This window comes from Nipponia nippon, unplaced genomic scaffold, assembly GCF_047370975.1.
Source record: "Nipponia nippon isolate SJK-2023a ecotype South Korea unplaced genomic scaffold, ASM4737097v1 scaffold_28, whole genome shotgun sequence".
NCBI lineage: Eukaryota > Metazoa > Chordata > Aves > Pelecaniformes > Threskiornithidae > Nipponia > Nipponia nippon.
Genome location: NW_028262345.1, coordinates 5,601,606 through 5,620,023, shown reverse-complemented (window position 1 = coordinate 5,620,023; position 18,418 = coordinate 5,601,606). Strand labels below are relative to the sequence as shown.

Sequence of the window (18,418 nt, the reverse complement as noted above, 5' to 3'; positions counted from 1 at the left end):
GGGGGAGACTGGGGGGCCTGGGGATGGCTGCAAGGCTTGGCACAGCCAGCCTGGGGAGGGCAGGTTTTGTGCCATGCACACGTGCATGGAGTCTCTCCAGCAGCCTGGTCCTTGGGCCACGAGGGGATGCAGCCTGGGGCACCCACAGAGCCTGCCCGGCACCCACAGAGCCTGCCCAGCACCCACAGAGCCTGCCCAGTACCCTGGTCCTTGCCCAGGACTCACAACCTTGTCTGGGTGCATCCCCTTGGGCTGCCATTCTGCCGAGCAGGCTGCACAGGGTGCTAGCCCCATGCTGCCCACGGGAACCTCCCTGTCCCCAGTGAACTGCGGGCGACCCGAAGCGGACTTCAACTCGGTGGTGTACGGCAACGACTGGTGGGTTGGCTCAGTGGTGCGGTACAGCTGCCGGCCTGGATTCCTGCTGCTGGGGGACCCAGCCAGCGCCTGCCAGTCTGACGGCCGCTGGACTCCCAAGCCCACCTGCCTCCGTGAGTACCACTGGGTGTCACGCTGAGCCCGAGGGGGCACCCTGCCTGCATGGGGAGCAGGCGGGAGGGCTGCAGGCATGTGTCTGATCCCTCTTTACCCCAGCCTGCCGCAGGAGGTGGTGGGCACCCTGTGACATGCTCTGGCCCTGCTCTTGCAGGCATCTGCCTGCGAGGTCGGATCGAGATCAGTGAGCGGGATATTACCGGGAGGTGCTCCTCATCTTGCAGCACCCAGGCCCACCTCGGAGCCTTCCTCAACCATGGCTGCATCAAGATCTCAGCCTGTGTCACCAAGCGCTCGGGCTGGGCCCGCTGGTTCCTGCGCTGCGACGTCTGCGAGTGCGACTGCCACGTCCCGTGCGGTGAGTCCCAGTAGCGACTGCCCACCTTTGGTAAGGGCCTGCCTCACTGTTTCGTGGGAAGGGTTGGCACTGAGAGCTGCCAAACAGCTCAAAACCTGCTGCTCTCTCTCTCCTTACAGCTTCCTCCGGGTAGAGCTGAGCCATCCGGGGCTGTGGTCACTGGCCCCATGCCGAAGGAGGCTTGCACCCTGGATGTCTGCTTCCCTTTGCCACGTGTCTCCGTTGCTGCACTCTTTCCATAAGCTCCGTCCATCCCAAGGCTGTCGTCTGAGAGGAGAGGAGATGTTCCGGGCTCTCTCGCAGGGCTGCCTTCCTGCCTGGCCCCGTGCCGTGACTCTCCAGTGGCAGGGATGCTCTGTGAGCAGCAGGCACTGGGGAGCTGCATGTGTGTCCTGCAGCTGGGCTTGGGGACATTGGTGTCTTGGTCTCCGTTTGCCCGGCTGCTTCCTAGAGGAGGCTCATATCCCCTTTTAGGGGGGAGGTAGCATGAGTGCCTGTGGCTGTTGCAGAAGTATCTATCCCATCTGTGCTGCAGGTTGTGATTTCTCCCTGCCAGGTATTTCCTGCACATGGGCCAGGTCCTGGCCGGAGAGGTAGATCTGCCCTCTGGGCTTGCTGCAGCCGTCAGGCAGAGCTGGAGCGTGGGACCTGCCGGCTATCCCCGTGCCACGGGCAGAGCTCGCAGGGCAGAGCAGCCTGGCCAGGGCTGCACCACACGTTGCTGAGCAATCAAGCGTTACAGTGGGACAAACTGCCCTACTGCCTCCCTTGGAGCAGGACAGCTAACTGTGTGGGGGAAGGTCTCAACTCCCAGGTGCAAAGTCTTTCCCATGGCCTGGTCCACACACTGGCTGCAGGGCATGCTCCTTCCAGGGGTCTACGGTCTTGCCCTGAGAGCCCCTTTCCCCAGGGACTTCTCTCCCAGCAGCTTGGGGCCACTAAGAGACATGGTACCCGATGCCCTGCAGGCAAGATGGGTAAGGAGATATAAGAGGGGTGTCCTGAGCACAGCAGGGCACTCTTTGGTCCTGTAGCTAGAGAAGAAGACCTGGGGTGTGGGCCCACAATGACTCCTTCCAGGCTCTTGGGAAGGGAGCTGGGACTGTGGGCTCTTGCTGCCTACCACGGAGCCTGCACGGCCGCTATTAATGTGGCCCTTGGCAGGAGCAGCCATCATGGGCACTGCTGCAGCCCTGTGGTATGCCACCTCTCTTCTCAGGAGTGGGTTTCTGACCAGGCTCCCTTCCCTAAACTCTTTGTTCTCCCCACTGGCCCTTCACTTCTCACTGGGGCAATGCTCAGTGGGTTGCCTTCATGCTGAGGCTGGTACTCTGCTCCAGCCGGGAACAGCCTTGTGCTCCCTGGGAACCACCCTGGCTCCCTCTGAAGCAGCAACGGAAAAGCCAGAATTTTTATTCCGCCAGGGAAGGAGAAGGTGGTCTGGAGCATATGTGATGGGATTGCCAGAGGAGCTGGAGGACCAGCAGCACCACATGGGTAATTAAAAATATGTTTACAGGAAATCACACATGTTTTCCAGTTATGCAAAGAGATTCTGCTGCCTGCTCTGTCCCCGGAGCCCTGGACATGCATGACAGAGCCAGGACAGGCTCCCTCTGCCACTGATACTGTCCTGGACGTGTGAGCCACCACAGGGACACAGCTGTGGTCAAGGCCACTGCAGGAAGGTCCTAGCTGGGGACCAGATGGATGCTGAATGTTCCTGTGGCACTGGCCACCAAGCCTTTCTGGGCACTGAACTCCCATCCCTGCTGGCCTTCCACCTTGAAATGACTCCACAACAGGATGCTGCAGCAGCTGCTGGTTCCTGTATGGCCTCCAGCTTGGGCTTGGGAGCTCCTGATCCAGCCTCGAGCAGCTGAGAAGGAAGGGGCTTTAGCATCAAGGGGGTTCACTCCCAGACCCTACTTGTGCCCGCCTGCAGGGAAGCAGAGCTGGGTTGTGCTGTGCAGAGGGGGCCTGGGCTGAGACCTGCTAATGGTGAGTGCCCTGGGGATGGGAGTCAGCGTGCTGAATGCAGAGCAAACTGGATGGGTCCTGCGTGCCTTTTGCTCCATGAAGAGATGACTTAAGGCCTCCATATGGAGTCTGGCTCCACGACTACCTCCTTGTGCCCTCCCCCTGCCCAGCCTGTGGGCTGCCCTGCCCCACAGTCTCTCCTCTGGCTGTATCCTGCTCTGCCAAGGAGCCAAATCACTGCCCTAAGCTCTGTCCCAGCCCAAGGATGGCTCTGGGAGGGGAAAGCTTTCCTTGGCTCAACAGATGGTTTTTTAATTAATACTCTGGTTAGTGCCACTCATTTCCATATGTCTTTCACGTTTAAGTGCTGTGGTGGGTGAGAGGTGTGAGTAACAGCGAGGATGGAGCCAGGCGTGGCGCTGCGGAGGGTGGAGGTGCCAGGGGGATGGCAGGTCCCCAGTGATGAGCTGCAGAGGGGAGTGTGTGCTGGGGGCAAAGCCCTGGCAAGGGGGACATCCTCCTATCAAGGAAGGCCCTTTGTGGCCAGCTGTAACCCCACCAGCCCTGGCTCTTTCTTGATGCCTGGTGTGGGCTTCCTAGGCAGCTCTCTGCATTGCAGCCCGAGTTTCACCCAGCTTGTGCCCCCACTGGGGTGGCGTGGCCGCTATCCCAGGCCAGTGCAGGACTGAGCAGGGGCCAGGCACGTCCCGGGCAGGAGCAGACTTAGGGGCTGTTGGGCCCACAGGGTTTTGGGCTGAGGTGGCACCGGAGGGAGCTGCCGTGGGCTCTGCCCCATGTGTGCCCAGCAGCAGGCAGCGGGGAGGGGTGCTGCAGGGCTGCGGAGACAGGGCTGGCAAACACCAAGATTGTGGGCTGGGGATGCTCAGGGCCTTCTGGCTTGCGGGGAGAGGAAATAGGGCCGGTCCCTTTAAGAGGATTTTTTCGCTGCCTGGCAGTGCTGCCTGCCTGGGCAGCCCATCCTGCCGCCCCGACAGGCAGCAGCAGCAGCAGCAGCAGCAGCAGCGGGGACAAAGCTGGCAGAGAGGGGCACCGCCGGGCAGCGGGGCCCGGGGGGCTGCTAGCCGCTGCTGGGCTGGGGGCGGAGAGCCCCCCTCCGCCCTGCCCGCCCGCCTGCCGCCCAGCCAGCCCTGCCCAGCCCAGCCCTGCGGAGGGATGGGGAGGCGACCCCGGCTGGGGACCCGCGGGGGCAGCGCCCAGCCCGGGTCCCGGCGCTGAGGCCCCGGCCGGCTGCCGCCGAGCCGCTCCCTGCCCGGCCGGCGCCGTCCCCCAGCCCCCGCCGCGGGCATCGCCCCTTTGTCTGCGGAGGAGGGAGAGGCGGAGGGCGCTGCGGCGGAGGCACGGCCGGGCGCTGGGCGCAGGGCGGCGGCGGGGCACGGCCGCTGCCGGCGGGGAGAGGAGCTGCCGCGCCCGGAGCCTGCCAGGTGAGCCTGCGGGAGCCCCTTCCCCCCCTGCCTGGGGCTGGGGGCGGCGGGGGATGGAGGGGGCCGGCGGGGAGCCGGGAGGAAGGCAGAACATCCTCGGCAAAGCCGCCTTCCCCACCCCTCGCCTCGGGGATGGGCTAAGCCGCCAAGAGCGGCTTGCGGGATTTAGCGCTCGTTGCGACGCCCCGGCGAAGGAGGCAAGGTGAGCCCGAGGGCGCTTTGTGCCTGCAGCCCCCCCCGAGCCCCCCGCTACCCCTGGCCCGCACCCCGGGGCTGCCTCCCACGGCGGGGCCGCCGTGCCGAGCCTGTCCCGGACCTCCCGGCTGCTGGGGGGGACCCGCGTGCTGGGACCCCCTGGCCCTCCTTCCCACCCCGTCTTCCCCAGGGCTGGGGCTGGCTTGCTTCCAGCCCTGAAAGGGATCTGTCTGCAACGGGGAGAGGGCCGGGAAGATCTCGGCGCAGCTCCTCGGGAAGCGGGCTTCCCCTTCCAGGGGATTGTGTGTGTGCATTGCAGCTGTAGCGAGGAGCTGCCTGCAGCCTGCGCCTCAGCAAAATATAGGTTAGCGAAGCATTAGGACCCTAGCCTTGGAGGCAAGATGGGTGCTGGGCCCAGCCTGCTCGGGCACAGCTCAGGCTCCTTTTGCCGGTGCCGCAGGGATCCCCAATCCCCTCCTGGTCTGTGGTGCCGCAGTGGGACCTGGGGTTAGTATGCTCCCCACCCTGCTTGGCTCAACATCCCCCCCAGCACCGCAGAGAGTCCTCAAGCCAAGCGGGGATGCGGGGAGCTTGGCCGTGCTGCAGCCGGCTGTGGGGAGGACTGCAGGCAGAAGACACTGCCCAGCAGGAGAGCGTTTGGGAAGGTGCACGTATTAGCATCACGCAATGGCCCCAGTTAAGTACTGGCCTGGTCTCTGAGGCTGTGCTGGTAAGAGCCAGGAAGGTGAAATGAGCCAAGGGAGACAGAGAAGAACTAGCACTAGTGGGGCCCCCTCCCTGTTCTATTAAGTCTGTCCCAGCAAGCCCAGGGGGACCCCGGGCACCAGCTGAGGGTCTAATGTAGCCAGGACTGCTCTGCCCCAGGAGCCTGGGTGAGGCACGGCACGCTTCATCTGAGGAACTGGCTGGAACAGCCTGCTTGCTTGGCACCCCATACCTGTATCGCCCAGGCCCTGGCCAGGCCAGGCAGGCGTAATTCCTGGTGAGCCCTTAGGGACATCAGGCACAGCCGGGTGCCCCCATTGAGGGCAGAACATCAGCTCTCCCGCCTCCCATCCTGCTGCCAGAGCTGGACCCAGCCACAGGAGGTGCATGAATTGATATTGACTGTGGAGCTGATCAGCTGCTCCTTGCTGTGAGCCCCTTGGTGCTGGCTTGGCTGCCCTGGCCAGGTTCATCCTTCCATCCAGCTGTGGGTGCCAGGGCTACATCTGGGCAGTCTGTCACAGGGCAGGGGAGGCAGTGAGGCCTGGAGCCAGCAGGAAAGGGTGTGAGAGGACAGGGCTGGTCCCTGGCCCCTGCAGTCCCTGGCCTTGAGAGAGGGGCCCACTGTGAGTCGATCCCTGTGCCTTTTCTACAGTGCAGCAGGATGGCAGAGAAGGGTATGGATCCCGCGTGTGTCTCCATTGCCCTGGAGGACACGGTGTGCCACGCCAGCCCCCCAGATGCCCCGCTTCTCACCACCCACTTGAAGAAGGTGGAGAACCACATCACAGAGGCCCAGAGGTTTTCCCACCTCCCAAAGCGCTCGGCCGTCAACATTGAGTTCATTGACCTGTCCTACTCTGTGCGTGAAGGCTCCTGGTGGAGGAAGAGAGGTAGGAGCTGCTGGCTGGGGAAGGGCAGGGGAGGGTGCCTGCAGGGCTATTGCACCCCTGTCCCCTTCTCTATGCCTTGATCTCACCCAGGTCCCCAGCATCTCCCTCTGTGCTGGATTCGTTGCTTCTCTGCCGATTCCTGCTCCAGGCAGCCGCAGCCTCTGCAAGCACAGAGTGCCTCAGCTCTCTGCCTGCTGGCGGGAGCTTGCCCCAGTGGGTGGCAGCGGGGCTGCACACGGGGAGCCACAGCGGAGATGCTAGAGCCGCTCACCCTGTGCTTGCCCTGCTGTCCCCTGCGGCAGTGGGGGCTGGCTGGGTGGTCGGGCTGGCTGGCCCCATGGTCTGTCTGAGCGCCAGGTGCTGTCTGCAGCCATGCTGTGACTGGCCGTCCTTGCTGGGCACCCATGGGTGGAGGGCAGGCTCATGTCCCGCAGCAGTTGCTGCGTGCCTGTGCTGTGCAATGCCAGAGGAAAGCAGATCGCATCCCAGGAAGCCTCTGGCCAGGGCTGCGTGGGGGAGATGGGGCAGATTTCCTGGCTCAGGGGCAGCCAGGATGCATTAGTTTCCCCAGCACTTTTGTTTGGGGTATGATGGCTGCGTGTGATGTGCCGACAGCCGGAGACCCCAAGGGGTGCCCCAGCTTGGAGCCTGGCAAGGAGAATATGTGTGATTTGCAGGGGATTTCCTCTCTAGCGGCTCCCTGTGCAGCTGAGGCCGTGGTCCCCTTTCCTGTGTGCGACTCCGGTCGAGAGCTCAGGGAGGGGAGAGGGGAGGCAGATGGCAGCTGGTGGGTGGTAGTCTGCTTTAATTAGCTCTCTCAGTTAATGGGATGCTAATCAGGCAGCCCCATGAGATGGAGGGGAAGCTGATCTGTAGAAGCTGAGGGCAGGCAGGGATGTGCAGGGTCCTGGGGTGAGGAGACTGAGGGCTCAGGGCTGCTCAGCGGGGTGCCCTGCCAGCCAGGAGCGCTGGATGAGGCCTCTGACCCTGTCCCCAACCAGGCTCTGCAGCTAGGGAAACTGAGGCATTGAAAGATAGTGGGACCAGCCCCTACATCCCCCAGAATGAGGTCTGTCTGTTTGTCTGGGATGCTGAGGAAGCATCCTAGGAGGAGCTGTGATATGACCGTGGGTTCCCCAGGGCAGAGTGTGCTGTAGCACCCAGAAGTCATGGGGAACGGCTGCTTGCCAGTGGGCCAGTGCCCTCCAGGGAGGGAGGGGGAAAGGCTCGGGCAGCTGGACCGGAAAAGAGCGTGCTGAGGGGTGCTGGGATCCCGGGGTGGCAGTGGGAGGGCCTCTCTGCTCCCCCAGGCCAGGTGCAGGTGGAGGAGCTGGCGGGGATCTCCCGGTGCCTTTGGCCGCAGCCCCCAGGATCCGGCCAGGCCGCCCCACTCTGCTGAAGCAGGAGGTTACTGGCAGTCAATGAACGCAAGTAACCGCTGCGCAAGCTGCAGTGGCGCCGACGTGAGCAGCATGCGCGGTGCCGGAGCTCTGTGCGTGGTGCCGGGATGTGCCGGGGGGGCTGCCGGGCATGCTCGCTCTGCTGTCGTCATGCACAGCCCCCTGCCCTCCCCTCCCAGCACTGGCTGCCCCTCTGCCAGCGGGGCCCACTCCTGGATGCAGGGTGCCTGACTCTGCGGGGTGAACAGGAGGAACCAGGAGCTTGCGGTGCCGGACCCCCTGTCCTGGGGATGGACAATCCAGAGGGGCTGCCCCCCAGTGTGGTACTAGGACTGTGAGCTGGTCTGGCCCTGAGGCTTGCCCTGGACAGTGGGCAGGGAATGGACTTGTTGCCCTCGCCCAACACCAGCTGCCCCCACAGAGCACTTGGGAAGCATATTTCCAGCAGGGAGATGCTCAGACCTGGTCCTTGGTTCAGCATGGTCCTAGCAGCCTGTATACCCTTGCTCTCCTGCCAGGGCTGTGTTTTGGGGTCAGCTCCTGAGAGCCTGAGGCTGTGCCTGTTCCCTACTCCCAACACATCATGTTCCTTCTGCCAGAAAATGCTAATCAGCTGCATTTAAAGCAGAGATAATTCCAGGTCTGATTAGCAGTGGCTGCTGCCGGGTATCACAGCATGAATGCCAATGAAGGCAACAGCCAGGCATCCAGCAGGCTTGGGGACTCTGCCTGCCCCATGCTACCCCGCTTCTTGCTGCCCCTCTCCACTGGCCCTAGGGACTGGGATCTGACAACATTCCCAGGACCAATGTCACAGCCTGGTGATCTTCCTCAGCAGCTACGTGCCCTGACCCGGGGATTTCCATGATCTTTGCTGTGGTCTGGGGCATGTGCCTTTTCGGTACTGGAAATTGGTGGGGCCAGCCAAGGACCAGGGTCAGGGATCGTGCTGGAAATGACAGCTGCCATGGCTATAGCTCTGGTGATGCTGATGGAGATAGTCTCCGGGCACATGCAGCCCCTGGCACGATCCATGGAGGTCCTGAGGTCCCCCAGGTGCTGGGATGGCATTGCGGTCCCTGTAGTGCTGCTGCTCTTGAAAGCCGAACCCATGCTGCTCTCCCTCCAGGGTACAAGACGCTCCTCAAATGCCTGTCAGGGAAGTTCTGCCAGCGGGAGCTCATTGGGATCATGGGACCCTCGGGTGCCGGAAAGTCCACGCTCATGAACATCCTGGCTGGCTACAGGTGAGGCTGGGGGGAAGCCAGCGGCTCTGGGGGTGCAGGGCTGGGGGTCCTGTGTACATCCCCCCATGCCCCTTTCCTGCAGGGAGACCGGCATGAAGGGCCAGATCCTGGTGAATGGCCGACCACGGGACCTGCGTACCTTCCGCAAGATGTCCTGCTACATCATGCAGGATGACATGCTCCTGCCACACCTCACCGTGCTGGAGGCTATGATGGTGAGCCATGCGGGAGCCGGGCAGCCTGCTGGGCTCTGTTGGATGTCCTGTGGACTGTGTCCTCGGGCACTGAGCTCACACTGACATCAGGCATTTCCAAGGGCTCTGGGACACAGGAACAAAATCCTGCTGTGCTTGCTCCCTTCATCCTGAGCCACCGCTCCCAGCCCTCGGCCGGGCAGGGTGCAGCCGATTCTATTCCTTACATCTGACAGTTGTGTCTCCCTGCCCATCCTCTCCCTGCAGGTCTCTGCTAACCTGAAGCTGAGTGAGAAGCAGGAGGTGAAGAAGGAGCTGGTAAGTGCAGAGGGAAGGTGGACCCAGGCCCCCTTATCTCTCTCCAAGATGGGGACAGTAGGGAAGGGAGGGCCCTGAGGGGACCAGGGAAAGCTGAGGGGCTCCCAGCGATGGTGGTCTGAAGGGAGGTGGCGGGGATGGGGTGAGAGTCCATGGGAGCCCATGGTGAATTATGCTGTCTCACAGGTGAACGAGATCCTGACGGCCCTGGGGCTGCTGGAGTGCTCCTACACCCGCACCATCTCGCTGTCGGGGGGCCAGCGCAAGCGCCTGGCCATCGCCCTGGAGCTGGTGAACAACCCTCCAGTCATGTTCTTCGATGAGCCCACGAGGTGAGGCTGCAGGGGCTGGGGCTCCACAGCACTGCCTGCCCAGCAGGGCTTCCCTGGCTGGGGGACACTGGGGTGGCCAGCACCCTCTGGAGCACGGCAGGGCTGCGAGACCTGAGGGTGGGATGTGACTGTGCCCGCCAGGGCTTTAAAAGGGCTGGGGCTGCAAAGGGATGCTCTCCTCCATTGACCTGGGAGGAGGGTGCCCACAAGGGGAGGCAGGTGGGGGCATCTTTAGGATGTACTTCCCCCCCTCTTAACTCTCTCCTTCTCTCTCTGCTGTCTCTTTCTCCTCCACCCCATCCTGCGTGGCCACAGTGGTCTGGACAGTGCCTCCTGCTTCCAGGTGGTTTCCCTGATGCGGTCCCTGGCTCAGGGTGGGCGCACCATCATCTGCACCATCCACCAGCCCAGTGCCAAGCTCTTTGAGATGTTCGACAAGGTTTGGGCTGGGCTAGGACACAGGATTCTTCAGGGGTGCAGGGTCCCTCTGTCCCCAAGACCCAGGAGAGGGGCCATGGGAGGGATGGGCTGCAGGCATTTGACCTGGGACTTGTGTGGCACACAGCCCTGATGGCTGGGGTCTGGCAAGGGTGCCCTGTGTCACCCTAGGACAGGGAGGTGGGTAGGAGCCAGTGACAGTGCCCTGGCTGCTCTGCTTCTGCCTTATCCTGGCTTTTTCTTGCAGCTGTACATCCTGAGCCAGGGCCAGTGCATCTTCAAAGGCGTCGTGACCAACCTCATCCCCTACCTGAAGGGTCTTGGCCTCCACTGCCCCACATACCACAACCCTGCCGACTTCAGTGAGTGCCCCTGCCCCAGCTGGGGCCACGGTGGGGAGCAGAGGGTGGCAATGTCCAAACCCAGTGCCCAAGCCCTAAGGGCTGCCCAGCGTTCCCCCAGGTTGCCCAGGGAGCAGGGCTGCCTGTGCCCCTCTTGTTAGGTGCTGGCTGGGCAGTGCTGCCATGTGGTGCAGCATTGCGGGGTGGGGGTTGTGTTGGGCTCCCACCCCCCTGCCCCACAGGGTCATGGTCTGGACAGGCTGAGCAAAGTGATGGCAAGGGCTGGTTCAGCACTTCTCAGGGGTCTTGTCCTCCTCCACAGTTATTGAGGTGGCCTCAGGAGAGTACGGGGACCTCAACCCTGTCCTGTTCCGCGCCGTCCAGAATGGCATGTGCACCATGGCTGAGAAGAAGAGCAGCCCTGACAAGGCAGATCCGTCATGCCCAGCACACTGTGTGACGGTGAGTGGGGATGAGAGGAGCCTCCTGCGGTGACAGGGAGTGGCAGGTAATGGGGTGCCTACCCAGGGACACCTCAGTCCCCCCTGCCCCACAGTGCGTGGATATCCTGTGATGCCTAGAGCCCCTTGGACATGGTGGGGAGCATGGAGGCATTCAGCCAGCCTCCGCTTGTCTTGAGCGACAGCTCTGTGCTTGCAGCTGGCAGTGCCTGTTCTCACCAGGGGTGCTCATAAGGCACCCTGGGAGCATTTGTGTGCCGTCCTAGTAGGGAGCTCGTGTTGTGAAGTTGACCCATGTCTCTGACTTGTCCATGGTCTTGCAGGATGTGGACCACATCGAGAGCCACACGTTTGCCACCAGCACTTCAACCCAGTTCTGCATCCTCTTCAAGAGAACCTTTATCTGCATCCTAAGGGACACGGTGAGGGCAGGGGAGGCTGGGCCAGGGCTGACGGGATGGGGCCTGTTGGTCACTGGGGACAGGCAGAGACAGGAGTTGAACGGGGGCTGGAGTGGGGCTCACCCTTGAGGAGCAGGCAGGCTGTCCTCTGCTCCCCTGGGATGCAGCCCTGCCTTGCTGAGCCCTTGTACCCTCTCTGCCTGCAGGTGCTGACCCATCTGCGGTTCATGTCCCACATCTGCATTGGGGTGCTGATCGGGCTGCTCTACCTGCACATTGGTAACGACGCGGGCAAAGTCTTCAACAACACTGGCTTTCTCTTCTTCTCCATGCTCTTCCTCATGTTTGCCGCGCTGATGCCCACCATCCTCACCTGTAAGGAGCTCCTTCCCCCAACACCCACTCGCTGCTCCCAACCCTTGGGGCAGAGGGGGGTGCTCCAGCCGTGTGGGAGTGTGTCTGCTGGGCAGTGTATGGTGGAGCCAGATGAATTGGACGAAAGTGGGGAAATAAGAGAGGAAAAAATTCAAACAAAGAAGAGAGGGAAAACTGTTTGGCTATATTGCAGTTTTGCCCTTTATTTAATATTTGGCTATAATGTACTTGCTGGCTAAAAGCAGAATGCTGGAATTTTTTTTTTCTGAGAAAATGTCTGTAAAGCTGCATTTTCAGCTGTTTCACCTCTCCTTCACTTCCTCAAAAAGTTTTCCTAAAAACCCCCAGCCAAGCTGACTTTTCCATGCAGAAAGTTCCCACATTGGTCACTGACTTATTTCCCTGGTGAAGATTTGAGCACCCACTCGCAGCACAGGCAGGAGGCTGCCTGGTGCTCTGTGCCGGCGCAGCAGCACATCTGCCTGCACTGGGGCAGGTGGGAGGAGGGGCTGGAGCAGCCCAGGCCAGGGCACTGATGGCTGCTAACTCCTTGTTTCCATGCAGTCCCCCAGGAGATGTCTGTATTCCTGCGAGAGCACTTGAACTACTGGTACAGCCTGAAAGCCTATTATCTGGCAAAGACCATGGCAGATGTGCCCTTCCAGGTGAGCTTTCAGATGGATTAAAGCATGGCCCCGATGCTGATGTGCCTTCCTTGGCACAACCAATTGCCTGGCTACCCCAATACCCTGGGCTGGCCTTTGACGGGTCCCTGCGGTCTTCCGTCCCCCAGGGAGGGTCTGTGGGGTGAGGATGGCTGTGAGTCCAGCGGAGCGGTCTCTTTGCTTGCCCCTCTCCAGGTGATCTGCCCCATCGCGTACTGCAGCATCGTGTACTGGATGACGGGCCAGCCGCCCGAAGCCACACGCTTCCTCCTCTTCTCTGCCCTGGCCACCGCCACGGCCCTGGTGGCCCAGTCCCTCGGGCTTCTCATTGGAGCTGCTTCCACTTCCCTACAGGTCAGACGGGGCCCTGGCTTTGCCTGTTCTGCGGAGAAGGGGGGAAGAGTTGTCCCACGACAAGGAGGGGTGGAGAGAAGTGTTGCCCATAGGCAGGCATGTGAATGCTACAGGCAATGTGTCCAGGGACAGGGACATGACACCCAGTGGCCTCTGCTCCCCAGGTGGCCACCTTTGTGGGACCCGTCACTGCCATCCCCGTCTTGCTCTTCTCGGGCTTCTTCGTCAGCTTCAAGACCATCCCCACCTACCTGCAGTGGAGTTCCTACGTCTCCTATGTCAGGTGGGATGCCGTGCTCTGGCCAGAAGCTCCTTGCCCTGGGCTCCCATGGGCTGGGGAGAGAATGGGGCTGCTTGGGGCATGTGGTGACTCTCCTGGTGTGCTCTGCCCTAGGTATGGCTTCGAGGGTGTCATTCTCACCATCTATGCCATGGAGCGTGAGGACCTGGAGTGCCTCGAGGACTTCTGCCCTTTCCAAAAACCCATCAAGATCCTGCAGGAGCTGGACGTGGAGGAGGCCAAGCTCTACCTGGACTTCCTCATCCTGGGCATCTTCTTCATCATTCTACGGCTCCTGGCTTACCTGGTCCTCAGGTACAAAGTCAAGTCAGAGAGATAAAGGGGCCATGGGGCCCCGGTGCCGTTCCTGGGCCTGGCCTGCTGTGACAGACGGTTCTGCAGATGGACACAGTGCTCCTAGCAGGTCACAGACTGCAGCGGAGGCGGTGGTAGGTGCCAGCCAGGCCTGGCTCAGTCGAGAAGGGTTTTGAGACATCTCGGAACTGTTTTAACCTTTCCACTCACTCTTCATTGCAAAAGTTTTGTACAGCCCTGGCATGTGCCACCTTGTCCCCCAGAACTGCCGAACCCCATGGAGCTTGGGTCCCCACTTGTCGCCCCTGCCTGGCACTGCCCTTCTCCACCAAACACATTGGGACACCAGGGACAGTCCCATGGAGGCGGCCGTCTGCTGAGCAAGACCGAGAGGAGCTGACTGCTCCGGGCAGGAGGGGAGCAGCACCCTGGGGCTGCCTGATCCGGGGGCTGAAGCTGGGAAAAGATGCCTGCAGAGCATGGATCTGTAGCGCAGCACATAGCCCTGTTGCTCGCCCTGGCCAGCATGTGTGTCAGTGCTAAGAAGAGCCCAAAGATGCAATAGGCCAAGTTGCACAAGGCTTTAGTGTTTCCTGTCGCCGTAGCCACAGAAATTGCTGCATCCTTTTTTTCTTTCTGCATAAATCCCCCGTTTTTAATTTTTTTTCTTTTTTTCTTTTCTTTATTTTTTTTATAAACCCCACTGCTTCCCAGTCTGCATGGAGGGGAAAGGGAGCCAGCAGGCAGAGAAGGACTTGGGGCTCTGTCTCAGACTTCTTCTCAGATGCCATCCTCAGAGATGGGATCTTCAAACCTGGGGATGTGGCAGGGTCTGTGGGAATGAGACAGTATTCTCGGACCTTAGGGAGTCTCACGTTCAGTCCCTGGTGTCTTTGGGGTCTGAGCCAAGAGGAAAAAATCAACAACATGGAGAGAAGTGACTGGTCCCTTGAAGTGCTGCATGGAATGGGGAGGATTTAGGTTCCCACACCCTGCCAGTGCCAGGTGGGTGAAAAGCAGGGCTGGGCTCACCCGTGCCATTGCTGGAGCCTCTACTGCAGGAGAAGAGCTGGCCCTGAGCCCTTCCCTTGCACCATCGCGCTCCTCACTCCTCTCATCCCGGCACAACTGTGGCTGTCTCAGCAGAACACGAGGACAAGCCTCGCTCAGCACCGTCTGTGCAAGGAGGGGATGCAAGCCCCAGGGGCGCCCAGCCTCATCACAGTACAAACCTCGCAGGGTAACACTGTGCAGAAAGGGGTCCCAGCAGTGCCAGAACTGGAAAGCAGGTGAGATCTTGGAGCGGTTTGTTTGCCTTGGGCGACCCTGACACTGGGAAGGGCTTTGTGCTTTGTGACTGGTATCAGGAAAAGGTCCCTTTTGGCAAGTGTCTCTGGTGGCTCCTCCAAAATCACCTGCCTCTCCACACCGCTTGCAGAGGGAAGGCATTTCAGCACCTCACTGGTTGTCCAAAGGAACAGACCTGAGACCAGAGCTGGTGGGGCATCTGCAGACGCTGCTGCGCTGGGAGCGCAGCATGCTGCTTAGCACAGACCTGTCTCAGTGGGTGTGCTGGCACTGGTGTTGCAGGGCTGTACTGGTCACCTACGCACATGGGAACCCACTGCTTTTTAGTGAGCGCGGACATGGGGAAGGCAGCTCTGTCCCATCCTGGCATGCTGGGCCCTGGTTCAAGTGCAGTCTGTGAGATGCTGCTGCCAGCGCACTCTGAGCAGCAGGGGATTGCAGGGCAAATGCCAGATTTGAGCAAAATCTTTGAGACTGTTCTTTGCTTTTACTGGCTCATGTTGGGACTGCTCTACACAGCAGGGTCTGGCCGGCCTACAGGTGGACAGCAGACATGTGGCAGCACTGATGCTGGGCACTCAGCGAGGTCATGTTTCCCCCTGCCTGGACAGCATCGCTGTAAGGAGCCTGTAGCCATGGGGCTCTCCTGCACAGAGGGTCTGGAAGCAGGACATGCCCTGATGCCCTTTCCATGCTGTGCACTGGGGTTTTCCCCAGGGGCTCTTGTCTGACTTACCACTGTCCCTCACAAAATTCCCCTCTGCTCCTGGATCCTCCTTCACTGGCAGCCCTGTGCCATGCTCTGCAATGGAGCTGTGCCAGCTTGGGGGGCTGCAGTCTCCTGGGCACGATGCTGCCAACTGCAGCTGTAGGGCTGTGGTCGAATGGGGAGCGGTCCCCATGTCTGCTCTGTCACCAGGTGGATGGACGGGCAGGGAGCCAGGGGGATGGTGAAGCTGCAGGCTATCACCCATCTCCATCTCACTGTCCATGGGGCTGATGGGACCAGTGCCCCACTTCTGTCCTGCTCCTGGGCTGTGACTAGTTAAGCCTTGCCTAATGCAGGGTGTGCACTGCTGGGCTGAGGGTTTTCCCCTGGATAGATACCAAGTCGGCAGGAGGTGCTGATGGTGCAGCTTTGCACAGCTCCTGCCTCCTGCCCACTCCCTGGCAGCAGGGGCTTTCGTGGTTGGTCCTGCTTCCTACACAGTGGAGGCACTGCTGTCTGCAGCGCTGTGTCCTGCTGGTGTCTGCACCCAGCACACAGTGCCTCCTGGGACACCCCTGTGCCATCGCAGCCAGCGCCACCGCCACTCCCAGAAGGACCAGGAAGAGACGGACTAGCGATGGCCCACATGTGGAGCAGAAGGGGCTACCAGCAGGCACCAACGACTGCCACTGCCCATGTGCCCCATGCACAGGGATGCTGCAACAGAAGCCTTTGCTGGCCAGTCTCTGCTGCTTGCAGAGAAACCCCATGGGACAGGCTGCCCGAGCTCGGCATGGCCGGAGGGAGACTGCTGGGGCAGGTAGCTCCACAGGTGGTTGCTCGGACCAGCCTGTCTGGGACGGGGTGGTTGGCAGCACCCCCAGGATATCCAGGACAATTCAGCACAGCCCGGGCCTCCTGCACCGGTGAGTGTGCGGGTTGTAGAGTTCTGGCTGACCAGGTATGTGGCCACTGCAAGGCAGAGGGCTGGGGCGAACTCTGGAGATGGAGGATGGCTGTGTCCCCAAGCTGGGCAAGGGCACTGGGGAGTGGGGGTTATGGGGCAGGTGCCCCTCATTCCCAGGGCAGCGGGAGGCCTGAGGTGTCCCGGAGAAGGGCACTGACACTCCCAGCAGAGCTGGCAAGTGAATGTGTTGATACAAAGAGGCCGCAATGAGTGAGGCATCTGGGCACAGAGGGCCTGGGTCTGGCAGACCCTGCCCCAGGCAAAGGCACCCTCAGTGGTACCCAAGGGCAAACGGTGCCCAAGGAGTGAACTGAGCCAAGGTGCCAGAATGGGGCCATCCGTTGCCCCTTCCCTCTCAGCGAGGACAATTGCAGAGATGGTGGAAGGCACAGAGAAATGCAAAGGGACTGAGCATATTTGCACTGAGCCCTGCACGCTCCCCCAGGTGTGGCTGGGCTGAGCACTCGGGGTTTATTGCCCCTCCGCGGCCCAGGTGGCCCCCTGCCCCGCAGGAGCAGGGCAAAAAGGGTTGTCTCTGCCCTGGCATGGCAGAGGGAGGGGGTGCAGCCACCCTGCTCTGGGGATCCCTTAGTGGAGCAAGGCTGGGCCGCTCCAGCCCACTGGCTAGCGGGCATCTCTCCAGGACAGTTTCTTCAGGGCAAGATAGGCACCAAGCCAGGCTGTGGCAGGACCCCTTGGCAATAACACTGGTTGTTTTGTGGTGTGGGGCCATGGGTGCCCAGACTGGGTCCTTGCCTTGTCCTGAGCGGGTGGGGAGCACCCATGTGCTGGGCTGGCATGCAGCAGCGAGGATGCACTTTAGCAGAGCAGGGGAGCAGGGCCGTGGGTGCTTCTGGCTACAGGAATCCCACTAGGGAACGCGTCTGGATAATCATGAGGAGTGTGATGGAGGAGAGCAGGCTTCTTCCCCCACACCTCCTCTCCCCTCCTGCCCCCTGCCTTCCCTTGCAGTGCACTTTGAATGGATGAGGATGTGGTTCAGGCCATGGCTCCAGCTCCCTGGGAGCACCGGTTGAACCTCAACCCATCTAAAACTGCTTCAGCCCCTTAGCCTGGCTCCTTCAGCCCACTGGCACGGTTGTATGAGGTACTGCCTCTCCCCTATGCGTGCTGTGAATGCAGGCAGGCAAGCAGCGGTATGGCCTCTCACCTCCATGCATGTCCAGGCCACCTTTGTCACATGCGCAAGAAGAGCAAATGCATCATCACCTGGCTGGTGCTAGGGCTGGAGGGGAGACTGGGCTAGTGCAGGGAGGGGATGGATCTTCTCCCAGGGTTTCACCCCTCTCTCAAATCAGGCAATAAAACAGTGTTTCATTCTCACTGTGTGTGGACACCATTTGTCCTGTCCCTCTGCCACGGGAGCTCCTGGTCACAGGCAGCCTGTGGCTGCCTGGGATATCTTCATGCGTCTGTGCCACACTGGACCCTGTGGTTTTCCAGTCTTTGCCTTGTCCACGTGTGCAGAGGAGGTTGTACAGTGGGCTGCACGTGTGATACAGGGCAGGGGTGGACTGTGCAGAGAGGTGCAGCTGTTGAAACCCATGCTCCCACATGACCGGAGGTGAGCTACTTCTTTCCTGGGACCGTTTGCCAAAATAAGATGCAGATAACAGCTCAAAGGCCAAGGGAGTCCGCTTGCATAGCTGTAACTCTGCTGTGGTAGTTGCGTGTGGGTGGCATTTGCCCGGGTCCTTCTGCCTTGCTGGGGGGAGGCTGCGATGCGGGGCCAGGGCACCGCTGCCCACAGCTGCAGCCTGGCAGGAACCAGGCAGGGCGGAGGTGATCCCTGGGCTCTGGGGGGAGCACGGGGCTGCTGGCAGGGCCCTGCTGGCTCTCCGGGCTGTGCCGCACACGCAGGTAAGTGCCCCGCAGGGGCAGGGTGCCCGGGTCCCAGCTTGCTGCTGGTGCTCACCGGTGTCCGGAGGGCCCTAGGAGCTGTTGAGCAGGTGGAGACGTTGCGGCTTATTTCAGTCTTTCTGAGATGCCGGCTGTACTTGTTGGATTTCACACATCAATAAAACTTATATTTATAGTGTACTGCCTGGGTGCCTCCCCTCCCTGAGCGGCCAGAGGGCATGCATGCAAGGGGAGATGTGCGTGCCTGGGTACACATCGGGGTGCGGAGGTGGGTGCTGGGAGGGCAGCACGCAGGCAGGTGGCTGCACAAATTGCTGGGAACGGATGCTGAGTGTGTGCAAAG

The 18,418-nt window shown here is 61.2% G+C and overlaps 1 protein-coding gene across 2 annotated transcripts; it reads left to right on the top strand.

Moving 5' to 3' along the window:
• The first annotated feature begins 359 nt into the window (after positions 1–359).
• On the top strand, positions 360–18,255 carry ABCG4 (ATP binding cassette subfamily G member 4). 2 transcript variants are annotated; one of them, XM_087763323.1, is made up of 18 exons: positions 360–491; positions 720–883; positions 973–1,210; positions 2,394–2,854; positions 5,852–6,089; positions 8,619–8,736; positions 8,819–8,951; positions 9,198–9,248; positions 9,435–9,580; positions 9,896–10,019; positions 10,266–10,380; positions 10,682–10,821; positions 11,144–11,242; positions 11,428–11,596; positions 12,161–12,261; positions 12,457–12,615; positions 12,780–12,898; positions 13,010–18,255. In XM_087763323.1, the coding sequence occupies exons 4-18, from the start codon at positions 2,852–2,854 to the stop codon at positions 13,233–13,235; spliced, it is 1,941 nt and encodes a 646-aa protein (XP_087619449.1). In that variant the 5' UTR covers positions 360–491; positions 720–883; positions 973–1,210; positions 2,394–2,851; the 3' UTR covers positions 13,236–18,255. The 2 variants fall into 2 exon arrangements, with proteins under 2 accessions (XP_087619449.1, XP_087619450.1); XM_087763324.1 differs by lacking the exons at positions 360–491; positions 720–883; positions 973–1,210; positions 2,394–2,854 and adding an exon at positions 3,721–4,275.
• The last annotated feature ends 163 nt before the right edge of the window (positions 18,256–18,418 follow it).